We start from the raw sequence: 14596 nt of genomic DNA on the forward strand, positions 1-14596 counted from the left end.
CGGTTAATGAAATCGATAAAACCAAATATGTTAATGAAGTTAAAAAACAAAGCTTTATTCAAGAGTTTTGAATAATTGACAAGTTTTCTGGCCCGGCCCCATGGGCCAGGCCCTCAAGCCCGACTCACAGTTTTCTAAAGAGGGCTGAGGTGAGGGCAAAGATTGTATAATTCAAGTGTTGGCCTTCACAGGCCCGACCCTTATAGCATCCAATCATATAAGGCTTATGATTTGAGGGCGATTTTACACCAATACCTTGGTGCCGAAAGAAAGTGACCCTGGTGCCGTGCAAAGAAAGTGAGATATTACCTGCCACTAGTACAGTAGTAAATTTCAATTTTCATTTTGAAGGATGGTACGACAGTATGAGTAGTTGGGTCTAAAATTTGATGCCTCGAGATCTGTTTTCAATAAATTTACTTTCCATCCATCAACTCACAACTGTCCAAATGGCAGAATAAACTTCTGACAACAAAGTGATCATATATTCATATCTCAAATTTCGAGTTTCTTTCATGCAGTGGTCACTTCCACAGTTACCTTCAGCTGACTCTCTCGATTGTTGTTGAGAAAGCTCCAAAAAACAAGAACACTGATTCTTCATCAACAATGACTGCAGAAGTGCAAGAGGGAGATGCTGTTCATGATGGTTTACTGGAACAGCTTGTTGATCCCATGTTACCTGTTAGAGCTTCTAAGAATGACTCTCCATCACTGTCTCAGCAACAATCTGTTGCAAATGAGGTAAAAGAACAATAAAACCCCACTTTTTGTCTGTCACTTGATTTTGGAGGACTACTATACTTTGTGTGTGTAGTGAAATGAACTGCATTTGTCTTTTAAGTTTGTTACTTGTGTGTATGTGGAGCATGCTCTTGAGGTATGATAGGCCTTTGGCCTTATACGCATTTTACAGGAAGATATGACTGATCCAGTGGGGAGAGCTTGCAACAGTGCACCCGAAAGAGATCTTCTTCTGGTTCCTATCAAGTCTGATACTCGGAATTTTGACAAAATACAAGCTATATGGGCTTCGAAGGGGGATGAAATATTAAGAGCTTCCTTGGGACTTCTTTTAAAGAAGCGAAACGAACTGGTATGTTCTAAAGCTCATTGTTTTAAAAGGCGTTTGAGGCTTGTTTACGCACTGGAAGCATACGCTTCAATGTGTGAGGCGTTCCTGAAGCGTTGAGGCGAGCGTACACTTCAGTACGTAGTGAGGCGTAAACCTCCATCGCAAAATTTTTTTTTTTTGACTTTTGGTTTTTCTTTTGAATTTTAATGTAAGTAGTCATCAACTTTAAATAGAATCAATGTACTAGAATCAACGTACCAAATAAAGTAACCCATCTTCATATTTTGTAAGTACTTTAACTTTTAAACTATCTTTAATCAACCGATGTATCCGATCCGGCGATCCCCTCATGTCTTGCAAAATGGAGTATAATAATTGTTAACTCTTAATGATATGAAATCGCAAGTTTATGAATAAATTGTTGTATGCAATGATGTATCACAAAGTTTATTTCACTTTATTGATTTTTGTTTGTTCATTTTAATTTGTACAACTTAGAACTTTATACTTTCATATTAGGAAGATTTCAGAATCAAGAAAATGTCATGCGCCTCCTGGCTTGCCCCTTGAGTTTATGCCTCGGTCCTCGCCCCATGCTTCCGCGTTTTAAAACATTGCTAAAGCTCTCCATGTTCAAAACATAATATACTTATATATGAAGTGAAAATGAGCTGGTATAATCTATAGCGTCCTGTGACATTACATGCTTACACTCGAGCACAGTTTATCTACTCAAAGCTAAAGATTTTAAGGAATTTTAGATCTTGTATAGCTTACATATCAAAACATAATATTGTATCGAGAAAATATGCTTAGCTGGCAAACATGTAATTGGTTTAATTTGTGAGTTCCGCCCTGAAACATTGAAGATATGGGACCTATAGAATGCTGGTCCTGACATCCTGTATGCAGTTGCACTTGTGCCTTGCTCAGTATACAATTCTAAATTTCTGAAGTACATAATTAATACAATTTGCTAATATTGGCACTTTTGGCAGCATCATCAGCAATGCAAACTGGAGGATGAGATTGCTAGATGTGAGGGAAACCTTGAATTAATCAGGGCAGGTATCGTCTGTTACATGTTGTCTCTTATTTGTCTGCTGTTTCACTTTTCTTTCCCTCCATGTGCCTGTGGACGTACTGTGCGGTACTCAGTGAACGATATAGCCCAGAGAAACATTATTCACTCATCAAAGAAAGATGAACATTTTGTGAATAATTTAGAGTAGAACTGTCTTCAGCTAGAACTAGTCTTAGACACAAAGGAGTGATCCACATTTTCTTGAGCCTATAAACCCATACCCTATCATAGTATGAGATTATGCTGGTATTTACAGCTTCCTAAAGCTTCTGCAGGCGGAAATGATGACTTGATGTGTAATATTGAATCCTTAATTGAAGCTTGTAATGCTTCTTCCCCAATAGCTGCTATTGGAACTCCTGCAGAGCCGCATTTTGGGGTTGAAGAACGAGATACACTTAAGTGTGTCAAGAGAAAGAGGTTATCTGAAGCCACTCTACAACTAAAAAATCCGTGTCAGGCAAGTAATTTCATCTCAAAACATTTTTTCCCTTCATAATTTTGTGGAATTTAATATTTGATTTTTGGAATGAAAATACTTCAGTGCTTAACTTGTCTTCATAACCTCACGTACTGGGGGTAATAGATCATTACATCCTTATATATCAACTTATAAGTTGATTGCCAGGACATGGATGACGAACAAGCATAGAGTGGTTTACCACCTACATTAATATATTACTAGATGATTGGTCTTACATGCGTGTTTTCTAAAGGATGAAATAAACATGGCACTTGTGCTAAACCAAACTTCCAAGCAACATCCTTTTCACGCTTTACCATGGGGAAGTATGTACAGTAAATGCGTGAAGGCTGTAATATGCAGTCATAGGAATCCAAATAGACACCTGCAGGGTATTGGCTTCCTCATAGCCTCAAGAATGTTCACCTTATTCGATCAATTATAAAGCAAAACATCAAATGCTGTCTTATATAACTTGGGCACAAGTTCTCCAAGACATATGACATCTGTATTTCCTGGAAGCTCAATTGTCCTTCAAACACTCACGCTTTAGAAATACAGAGCAAATATGCAGTTGAATATGTTTTTTAATGTACCTTTTCAGCATAACAATGCACGTTTTTGTATATCTTTAGAAGATTTCTTCTGTCAATTGAAGGAGCCAACATAACAATGTATTATGTATCTGAAAAATTGAACTTTAGGAACACTTATACTGCAATCATTGTGGGCTTGTGCTGTCTCGACCATTCCTTGTGTTATGTTGATCTTTTTCGTATATGTCAATATCAGCTCTTCTCCTAGATTATCAGTAGTACTCTCATGGTGTCCTTGGTTGTTGGTAAACTACTGCATTTCCTGGAAGGTAACAGGAAAATCGTCATGCTCCTTGGTTATATATAGTGTGGAAAATATCTTTGTAGCATTCATTATACGTAAGAGTCATAGTTTCTGTTTCTACTAATTAATTCTCATACTCGTTTTATTACAGGAACTGGATGATATATGTTCCAAGAACAATTGGATATTGCCACGATATACTGTTCTTCCATCTAAAGGTAAGCTTGGTGAACTCTTTCCTCTACTAAAAGATTTTGTTTTCTAGTAGGAATTGAGTAATTCTCATACTTCCCAAGTTCTCTGGCCTTCATATTCAGAGCGAAAATTTTCTTTGCCTTTTCCAACTAACTAGTGTAAACCTTCTTGTAGGTGGATTCCAATCCGATGTGGTAGTTCAAGGAACAGACTTTAAGTGTTCCGGTGGTGGGGATATACGATCCAATGCCCGTGAAGCAAGGAAATCAGCTGCAGTGCACATACTGATCAAATTACGCAGTATGGTAAACCAAGCTCGTTAAGTCCTGATGTTAAAAATTTCCAGTATATTTGGATTTTCTGCACCTTGTAGGGGTTTAATTTTGTGAATGTTATCTATTCATGCCAAAGAAGAAACCAACAAGAAATTTCGATGCTATATGGCTCAACAATTAAAACAGGGCATTCAACTTATTTCAACTTTATCCTCAAAAAGTAGCACATTAATCTACTAGTTAGATTGAACACCTGCATTAATCTAATCTACTAGTTAAGCTCTAATCTACTAGTTAAGCGTCTTGATGGTTATATTAAAGTGGTTTGGGATGAGGGAATGGGTCAGTGCTTGCATCCATTGTGAGCTTTCTTCTGAGAGTTTGAGAAGGCCCAAAAACACTTTTAAGATCATCTAGCCCTGGCAAAACAATTCTCGAAAGGAAAATAAGTAGTATGAGGTATTTCTAGTAATGGCGTACTTTAAATAGATTTGGTCTACTGTGAATAGATTTGGTGTTAGGTTTGATGTGTTAGAACTTGTAATTTTGTCGAACCTCCTTCTAATGACTACTCTTAGGGAAGGTATGTATGAGGATGATTCCTCAGGAACTCCATAGTAAATTTATTATCAATAAAATAGGTGGGCAGCCAAACTCGATTTATGCTAGTGGTCCTATACTCATGTATATTCCCTTGTTAGCAATTCAGGATACGACAAAAATTCGGTACGAGAATAATTCGGTGATTCAAAAAAACAGTACGGTAAAAAATTCGCAATACGACAATTATGCGGTGTTTAATTAATACGTGTTTTAAACGTTTGGTTGCAAAAATTCGGAAGTAAAAAATTCGTGATATTATGTTAAATAATAGTTGTCATTCTTTACAATATAACAAACATATATAAACAATTTAGCTACAAAAACATTGAAACCAATCGAATGGTCAACATAGGTACTTTCATTTATTTGTTCTTGGATTGAAATTACCGTTCAAATTTTAAAATACATACACACCATGACATGACAATTTAAATATTGCCTAAAAAAATATAAAAGCAAAATTTTTAGATTAATTTATCACTAAAAATGTAAGAGTGAGAGACTTAAAGTAAGAGCGAAGACATAAAGTAGATACAAAATAACAAAAATGCAACTGAATTTTCATTTATTATTATTATTATTATTTAGCCGGAGTATTATTAGTTTCAAAACAAAAAATCGCAAATTATTGCAAATCTTTCAAACATTTGGAAGTATTATACATTTTGCCATTCAAAAATTCGATTTGCTAATAATTCACGGATTGGTAACAAGGGTATATTCTGATCTAGGACAGCAAGTGATATTGCTTCATATTTTCAAAATCAGCCTGGTATACCCGTGCTTCACCAGTGAAAAAGAGGATTACGATATAAAGTGAGTCAAAACTAGGGCCTCTGGGGTTTAAGGGTAAGTTTTTGGTCCGGTTGAATCTTATAAAACCCTACAATAATGTTGACCTTGAAAAACCATTAATAGTGCAGAATGTAGATGAAGATCGTGAAAGTTTTTACTCGCTTTTTATGTGACGACTGACGAATTTGTAGCAGAGATGTTCATTGGAGTTCCTGTGAAAGTTCTTATAAGATCCAGAAACGAGATTAATGCTTGATCTTAGATAAAAAAAATTCATTACTAGATTAACAAGAGCAAAATCCTCTATAACGATTACAATGATGAATTAATATTTCTTAACAATGAAATCAAGTCCAACGAAATTGCCACTCTGGATTGTAGTCTTACGGGTATTTGTACACAAGACCCGCAACTTATTTTTCTTTTTGGGACACTGGACATTAGTGTACCATTCTAGGCTTGAACGGCTTTCATCATTTTCATGGGAACTACTCCCCACTACGTTAGGCCTTAACACATCAACTGATCAACAGATCTTGCACCCTGAGCTCCCTCAAAGCATGAATCGATTTCGTACGCTGGGAGAAATTCTGATAAAAGGAGAAGTTACTCAAGCTGCTAATATGGGTCGACTACTCAAATGAAATCATATTCTAACTTGTGAGAGAACCAGCAAGTGGAGAACAAACTAGTATCCTGAGATATTTCAGTTGACAAATCATTACATAAGACTCGAGAAATTAACAAGTTACTCCAAAGCCTTCTTAAGCCATGTCAACATGGCTGCATTATAAATTTCTTGTTAACCTCTGCTAGTGCTTAGCAGTTTTAAAAGAGAGAAGAAAAACAGAGTTCCTATTTGTTCATAGGAGACACCTAATTATCTTCCAATTTATATGTTTGGGCCTAATTTTGTGGTATTGGACTATTGGTAGAGTGCTCTTAATGTTTCTAGCCTAGACTTTGAAATGATACTGCTGTGGACATTACATGGAAGAAGAAGAGATTTTTAAGTGCTTATTTCTTGCAGTTTTGATCTAATTATGTATCTTCTAGTTAGTTTTGTTAATGCTCTGATGCTTTTCATTGTTTCAAGAATATGATAACTTTGATTGATGGTTCATGTCCATGAAATTTCCACCAGACCGCGTGTTTATTATTTTGAAGAAGAAGAAACTTCCTCCAGAGAAAGCACAATGGACGGAAATTTGATCAAACCAAATAAAAAAAGAACTCCACGAGAGGCCGTACACTGGACGAAAATTTGGTCGAACAAAATAAAAATGAGGCACGAGAACCCGTCTCTTCACCCATCCTGCCATCCACGTGTCATCGACAATTTGGCACCCAATCTCCAGAGACTACTAAAGTACTAACAATATCATATTCTTTCTCATTTTCCATTATCATCTACATTTCCTAGTTGAGATTTGAGACTCTTCCTAATTTGGATGCATTTTCCTTGCCTCCTTCTATAAAATCTATAAACAAACACAATTGTCTAAATTCAAACACCGACCTTCGACTCTTCTAGTATCATTTGAAAATAGATACAGCCATCAAGGAATTTTATCGACTTTTTTAGGACAATGATAATTTCACGGTTTAATTTTCTCATGTGGTTGCTATCAAATCAACCATGAAGTCATTTTGACAAACATTCCCGTGTACAGTTTATTAGACTTTATGTGTGGTTTTAGATGTGTACATCAGTACATGCCTACATGGTAATGAAGCATATTCACTGCCTTACTGGTGAGTACACACAATATCATGCATATTTGGTGAGTACACACTTCTTTTTGCTCACACATTATTGGTGAGTACACACAATACCATCTAACACTTCACATGATTCACAATTTCACAGCTCACACCATCTCTCAAACTTTTTTTTTTTTTTTTTTTTTGATATGACCAATTGACCATCTCTCAAACTCTAAAGAGTTAGGTTAGGTATGCTACATGACTTTTAAGATACGATTTTGTAAATGGTTGGTCGGCTGGCCACGTGATTATGGTTGTATTTGATAGCTTTGAAAATAGTTTGAGATACGTTCTCTAACCACAAATTTTGTGAAGATTTGGCTTAAATTGAGTTAAGAATGTTGAATTCGCACGTACAATTTGGGCCTGATAAACATGTAGTCATTGTCGCATACAATTATATTGCTATTTAATAAGTTAAAAATTGGTGGACATCTCAACAATTTATCCATTTTTCTGGCAATATTCACATTGGATTCATGTAATAAAAAAAATTAACATATAGACAATTTTCTTTCGAGTAAAAAATCTAATGCATACACAACGACTCTAGTATCGATCAAATATTTAGCATCCCCAAATATACATTACGTCAAAACTCAAAATTACAACCCCTCGAATACCAAAGATACATTCTCCATTGTACATTTTTTTTTTTTACTGTGAAATGGTGTTGTGTACTTGCACATTTTTCTTAAGAAGCCAAATTTAGTATTAAAACTGAAACAAATAAATCTTTTTCCACATAAGAAACAAATTTAATGAAAAAATTAATGAAATTTAGCTTTCCCCATATGGCCATATAATAAGACTTTAATTTAATGGTCCCTTAATTTAATTTCTCATCTAGTAGATTCGGAACAACGTGTTCCAGCATTGCAGCGCCAGCAAAATATTTTAATTATAAAATCCCAACCATTAAATAATTGCCAAGTGTCTGGACCTGACAAATTTAATCAAATAACAAAAATAAAATAATTCAATAAACCAATAAATAAGACTACGTGTTTTGTTGAAATGTCAAAAAACACTACTTACACCCCACTTTCAATATAAAACCCAAACTCTTCAACAGAAACAAACGTAATTGAAAACAACTCTGTCATCTTCCTCATTCTTCATTCCAGCTAACTAATAAGCTTTTTCAAGCTTGTTTCTTTTTCGAAACTCTAGAACACTTGTTCTGATTGTTTTTAAGAAATCGATCTCTGGTTACGATGCCAGGGGTCGAATTTCAAGAAACAATCGTGTCAGATTCTTCGTCGACGAAAGAATCTGACACGATTGTTTTGTTTTCAAAATACGAGCTAGGAAAACTGCTCGGATGTGGAGCTTTTGCAAAAGTATACCATGCAAGAAACATCGAGACGGGTCAAAGTGTTGCAATCAAATGCATTAGCAAGCACAAAATCGCGAAATCTGGTTTAACGGCGCATATTAAGAGAGAAATCTCGATAATGCGCCGTTTACACCACCCCCACATTGTAAAACTTTACGAAGTTTTGGCAACGAAGACGAAGATATATTTCGTAATGGAGTTTGTTAAAGGTGGAGAATTATTTGCGAAAGTGGCAAAAGCTAGGTTTGGTGAAGATCTCAGCCGTCGTTTTTTTCAACAATTGATTTCAGCTGTTGGATATTGTCATGCTCATGGTGTCTTTCATCGGGATCTGAAACCAGAAAACTTGCTCGTTGATGAAAATGGTGATCTCAAAGTTTCGGATTTCGGTTTAAGTGCTGTTACGGGGCAAATACGAAATGATGGACTGTTGCATACACTTTGCGGCACGCCGGCATATGTCGCACCTGAAATTTTACTAAAGAAAGGTTATGATGGTGCGAAAGTTGATATTTGGTCATGTGGGGTAATACTTTTCGTGTTAAATGCCGGTTATTTACCATTTAATGATCCTAATTTAATGGTAATGTATCGGAAAATTTATAAAGGAGAGTATCGGTGCCCGAAATGGACTTCACCCGATTTACGACGATTTTTATCTCGTCTCCTCGATACTAATCCTGAAACGAGGATTAGTATTGATGAGATTGTTCGCGATCCATGGTTTAAAAAAGGATACAAAGAAATTCAATATCATGAATTTGGTACCAAATTGGAGAAAAAAGAAGACCGAAATTTGAATGCATTTGATATAATATCGTTTTCGTCCGGTGTCGATTTATCGGGTTTGCTTAATGAATCGGGTGAATCAGTGAGTTATGAACGATTTAGATTCGTGTCGGCTGAGTCGGGTGACGATATTATCAAGAAAATGGAAGAGTTCGGGAAACGAGAAAATGTTTCGGTGAAAACAAAAGAATGGACGGTGGAAATGTTGGGGCAAGATGGTAATTTGGTTGTGGGTCTGGATGTTTACCGGTTAACGGAAAATCTGGTGGTCGTTGAAGTGAGGTGTTTTGATAAGATTTGGAAAGATAAAGTTTCTGGTGAAGTGAATGGTTTGATTTATCAACCAGTCCAGCCAGTTGCAGGTAGTAATTGAAAGAAGCCTATTCCTTTTGTGTTTACAAAAAAAATGATAAATGGAAGAAAGAAGCTGGGTTTCTGTGTAAATTTTTGCCCACTTTTTGTATTATGTTTTGTGTTGGAATTTTTTTTTGTTTTTGTTTTGATGAGATGTGTTGGAATCTATAAATGTCATATAGACAGGAGGATTATTGTGAAAGGGGAAAGATTAGAATCATAATTGAAATCTCAGTTTACTCCTCAAACGGTGAGATTATACAATTGTTTGGTTTATTTGTGGGCGGCCATATTAAAGTTGCGGCTTTTTATTATTTTAAGTTTACCTGGTCGACTTCAGAACGTACACCAAACACTTTAGCTATATTATTATTCTTAAACTTTCTCTTAACTTTCTTTGTTGTTTGCGAAGCAGTATACGTAATCATATTTGGTTGACAAAATCAAGAGATTATTTCTCACAAATTATTAGTGTGGGGCACTCAATATCATCTTATTAAATGATAAATATTCATTGACAAAATCATTGATATCCATCCCTATATCGGTGGATATTCTAGAATTGGGATATAATAATCACATATGTTTCATGCTCAGGTTGGAAACTTGGGAAATTTTTAATTAGTCTAGTGCCACTTAATTGCTTATTGGTTTGAGTTGGCATTTGTCTTAGTAGATGAATACCGTTTGTTTTTTTTTTCTCTAAACAAAAATGAAAAGATTTCTCATCATTATATTTTTAGACTAAATCTATGGTGCGCAGGTCGTATGGTGTGCTGTCAAATCTGGGCACTCATACCAAGGGAGTGCGTGTGTATTGGATAGCAAAAGTACTGATCCAAAGGTCTATATTACCTGCGCACCATACATCTCGCGCACTGAAGAAGTGCTCATATTTTTAAGCATGCAGTTTTTAAGGTGCAAGCGTAGTGTGATAGGATTCAATGCAAACAATTATCAAAAAAATCGCGTTACTGCCATAGTTCAGAATTTTTGAATTTTTGAAATTCCGACAAATTTAAAAATTGAAATTTATTAAATTTCTACCTCTATTACATTCGGAATTTCAAATAATTTTGGAATTCCTTTTTTTGAAAACCCGAAATTCCATACGGAATTCTAAAATTTCGTTCGGAATCACAAATTATGGTTACTGCAAGGGGATGGCTGAATATGCTTTTCTATGATTTTTTATATTGATGTTTTTATTGATAATTTGATATAATATGGCTGGAGTGTTTGTTCGAGTAGTACTATATAGACTTATTTTTTATACCTAGTATTGCGAGTTTGCAACTCACTATTTAAATAATTTTAATTTGTATTGCAATACACAAGACACGTATTTTTATGTAAATTAATAATTAAATTTTTTAAAATAGATTCAAATAGTAGGTCAAATGAGTGGATAGGTGTAATATTACTGTGTTTGTTCTCTCTACCATTTACGGATTGCCCATATGATTTTTAGTTGGTGCAATATGTGTTTGCTTTTTAGGAGTCCGAATTTGTTGCACACGGGTGCTTGTTGCACACTCCTGCTGATTGGTACACGTGGAAAGGTAAGTTGGAAATGTTAAAAGGTCTAAAACGAAAAAAAAAAAAATCCGTTCAGACCAAACTGCCCTCATCTTTCACAATGTAAATTCTAGTTGAAGATGAAAATAAGAGCTGGGTTTTCTACATTGTGAAGAATGGAAGACCAATTTTAAATTCTGAAACCATGGTAATTTAAACACTACCAAAATCTGCTTGAGATTTAAAGACATTTTCAAATATTTTTGATTAAAGTTTCTAGTTGGGTTAAGAACATAATAGGGATTTACTGCCTTGGGGCACTACCCAAATATTATATTTCTCCATACAAACGTGTACTGCAATTATTGACGCGGGAGAGAAGAGTTGGATCTGAAATTTACAAAGTGGAAGATGAGGGTAGTTTGGTCATAATGGGTTAAACTTTGGTAGTTTTATTTTTATTACTAAAGTCTAAATGCTAAAAAAAAAAAAAAAGATACGTGGCCCAAGTATCCTCGCAAATTCGTAATGATTTGATTTGGAACCATTTGTACGATAATTTATCGCTTTTTGGTCCAAGGAATCTGAATGTTGTCTAGAAATATTGCTTTTCACTATAGAGGATGTTAATCTGACTTGGGTCAGTTCCCCGAGTACATGATCCAAATAAGCTGATTGTTACTAACTTTACCAAATTCATTACTGATCATCGTAAAGCATTACTGCCTGCTTGATGTGATATGATCTCAATGTGTGAAACATACTCGATAAGATCACATGTTTAGCTCTGGTACTTGGTTATGATTGATTTACTTATTTCTTTCAGTGATGCCCTTTAGACTTTGAAACAATTGCTTCCACTTACTTGATTTAGTGATCCGAAACTTAGAAAGTTGAAAAGGTGTCACTACACAAAAAGTACGAGGAAAAGCTGTGTATAAAGTGTTTCCTAATCTAGCTAGAAAATATCTCTTTTTAGAGTTCCCATCGAAAGATTCCCTTCTCAAGTAATCACAAATTCGCACTCCCCACTGAATGCCCAAACATTAGAGAAATAAATAGATATCCAACCTTCCAGCCAATGGATTCAACTCAGCTGGTTGGTATGGCATCTCAATCGACAATAGATCAGGATTAGAATAGAAGGTGCGTAAACTGAAAAAGATGATTGCTATAATTTCAGTTGGAACTTGGAACATAAGCAGCAGGCTGGGTGTGTTAGTTGAGATTTATTTATTGTGTAATTATGTAATGGGCTTGTTCAGCTTTCGGGCAAGGTGGAGGCAGTAATGACCCTACTACCAATGTCCTACTTACGTCACCAAAAAACTTGGGACTAAACCCAATCTAGGACTGTTATATACTCAAACAATGTTGATATTGTTTCCACTTTGGTCACCCAAAAGCCTAGGTCTAAAGTCTGCCCAACTATGGGTAAGGAGTTTTAACTCATCGACATTAGTAAGTAGTACTCGATCCAATATAACCAAGATCAAATACGACTTCCTAACCGATGTGGGACTAATCCCAATTTAGAATTGTCATATCAACGCATTACTAAAACCTATTTCTAATGTGACAGGTAGCAATTTTTTTGGCAATTTGGGTCATCAACGCACCGCTAAAATCTCGTTTTTATCTCAACAATTGTTGTATTCACAACTAAAATACTCACAATTTTAAGAGTGGGTCGGACGGGACAAATTTTGTTGTCTAAACTTTTTTTTATATTTCTTTTAATAAAAAATTGAAATGGCTAGATTTTGTTTTGTTGGGCCCAAAATGAATTGGCATCTAAGAAATGGAAGGAAATAGGGAATAATGGACGAGACAAGTTTAGCCGTGTAAAAAAAAAAATTGGGACGAGAGAAGAATTATCGTCCCAAATAGAAACAAAAAATTTGGAAAAAAAAATGTATTGGTACACACTACACAACGTGATTTTAGCAATTTTTACTGATACAAAAAATTGATGTGTCACAAATTTTTTTTAGCAGCGTGTTGATGATGCTCTAATCTTTCAGGCTAGGATCCTTCAATGTAACCGGTGTAGGTATGCTTTAACTCTCTAAATATTTCAAATCAAAGAAAATAGGGTTAACTACCTTACCCCAACACACACACAACTTAGGGGTGATAAAAGGGCGAGGACCGGGTCGAGTAGGGTCAAACATGAAAACTCAAGCCCTTAACTCGCCCCTCGACCTTCATTTTTAGGGCGGGTCGGGCCCAATCTAATTATACTTGAGTTGTTGTTTTTTTTTTTTTTTTTTTTTTGTTTTTTTGTGATTTTTTATTTATTTTTATCATACTTTGATTATGTATATCTAACTAAGTATACAAAATTAATTGTTATGCTTTTATAAAAAATAAAATAATAGATAGAGATGGTGGAAGAGATAATATTTTTAAAACATCTACATTTTTCATACTTAACTATGTCCTTACTTGTTAAGTTGGATTTACTTTTATGTATGACTTATATACATATCATTAAATCACTTACAAAAAATGAATATGTTATGTTATATTATAATTTATCCTCTATTAAAAACTAATTTAGTGATTTTTTAAATATAACTTAGATAATTAGAGTATAATACATAAATATAATTTAAAATAATAAGAAAACGTATGAGACCCAAGTGAGAGCTGGTGAGGGCTTAATGAGGACTGGGTTCATACTTCAGAACCTAGACCCTAGCCCGCTTCTCAATCTGTGAGAGCCAACTTTTGAAAGTTTGAACATGCAATTTTGATAAACGGGTTGAAACCTAAATTATCATCCCTACCCCTACTAGATGAAAAATTAAAGTTTTTTTCTCTAATACACAAAACAAAAAAAGACACGGTCTAATACTAGTTAACCCCAAGAAAATAGACTCTAGGCTAATTTGTGAACAAATTTACAGGTGGTAGCTCGCGTGGCTAGCCTCACTCAAAGTGATTGATACGCGTCATGGTGTACCTCGCTACAAAGATTGGCAGAATTAATGTGGGGATAGTGTCATAGAGGTTCAATAAGTCAATAACTTTCGGCAAGGGACAACCGCTTCCAAGTATTGCTCCAATCATAATTTAGGACTTTGAAAACTGACCTTTCCGAGTTTACTACAAAATGGATACGTAATTAACTAATTATGTATCATGTATGGTCCAACGATTTGAATGAGTTCCATTTCCCAATTATTGGTCTGAGATGCTGAGTAACCTTCACGTGGTTTGGTCGCCAGTGGGACATCATTACCGAGCCTAAACACCAAAAATATACAGTGTGCGGATCGTTGTGTTGTTCATTTATGATGAAAGGGATGGTTGCACAGAGAAATAGATAATAGCACATTGTTATACATGTGAGTGTCTGCAGCAGATTGCTTAAACTTCACTTTCTGCCAAAGATATGTGAACTGGCTCCACCAGTAAAATGTGATTTCTCCTATTCATCTAAAAAAACAAAAAATCGTACGATTTGATAAACTTTTTCACAATGCATGACTGC

The 14596-nt window shown here is 35.1% G+C and overlaps 2 protein-coding genes and 1 long non-coding RNA gene across 4 annotated transcripts; all 3 read left to right on the plus strand.

Moving 5' to 3' along the window:
* Positions 1 to 470: 470 nt before the first annotated feature.
* On the plus strand, positions 471 to 4140 carry LOC147483621 (uncharacterized). Of its 2 annotated transcripts, none has more exons than XM_086580081.1 (6): positions 471 to 744; positions 917 to 1096; positions 2074 to 2143; positions 2426 to 2619; positions 3614 to 3680; positions 3832 to 4140. In XM_086580081.1, exons 1-6 carry the CDS (start codon positions 610 to 612, stop codon positions 3978 to 3980), a joined length of 795 nt encoding a protein of 264 aa, XP_086436207.1. In that variant the 5' UTR covers positions 471 to 609; the 3' UTR covers positions 3981 to 4140. The 2 variants fall into 2 exon arrangements, with proteins under 2 accessions (XP_086436207.1, XP_086436209.1); XM_086580083.1 differs by having other exon boundaries at positions 2435 to 2619.
* A 3857-nt stretch (positions 4141 to 7997) lies between these two features.
* On the plus strand, positions 7998 to 9827 carry LOC147483622 (CBL-interacting serine/threonine-protein kinase 14-like). Its single transcript, XM_086580908.1, has one exon. The coding sequence runs from the start codon at positions 8315 to 8317 to the stop codon at positions 9596 to 9598; it is 1284 nt and encodes a 427-aa protein (XP_086437034.1). The 5' UTR covers positions 7998 to 8314; the 3' UTR covers positions 9599 to 9827.
* A 3189-nt stretch (positions 9828 to 13016) lies between these two features.
* On the plus strand, positions 13017 to 14269 carry LOC147483623 (uncharacterized). Its single transcript, XR_015205188.1, has 2 exons — positions 13017 to 13150; positions 14010 to 14269. It is a non-coding gene; the product is annotated as an uncharacterized LOC147483623 (long non-coding RNA).
* Positions 14270 to 14596: the final 327 nt, after the last annotated feature.

Source organism: Coptis chinensis, chromosome 8 (assembly GCF_015680905.1).
Source record: "Coptis chinensis isolate HL-2020 chromosome 8, ASM1568090v1, whole genome shotgun sequence".
In the NCBI taxonomy this organism is placed as follows: domain Eukaryota; kingdom Viridiplantae; phylum Streptophyta; class Magnoliopsida; order Ranunculales; family Ranunculaceae; genus Coptis; species Coptis chinensis.

Bases quoted from the DNA above. Each gene is read 5' to 3' on its own strand.
- LOC147483622 (XM_086580908.1), top strand. From the start codon at position 8,315: ATGCCAGGGGTCGAATTTCAAGAAACAATCGTGTCAGATTCTTCGTCG.
- LOC147483621 (XM_086580081.1), top strand. From the start codon at position 610: ATGACTGCAGAAGTGCAAGAGGGAGATGCTGTTCATGATGGTTTACTG. The intron at 745-916 runs GTAAAAGAACAA...CGCATTTTACAG, and splicing joins AACAATCTGTTGCAAATGAG to GAAGATATGACTGATCCAGT. The intron at 3,681-3,831 runs GTAAGCTTGGTG...ACCTTCTTGTAG, and splicing joins TACTGTTCTTCCATCTAAAG to GTGGATTCCAATCCGATGTG.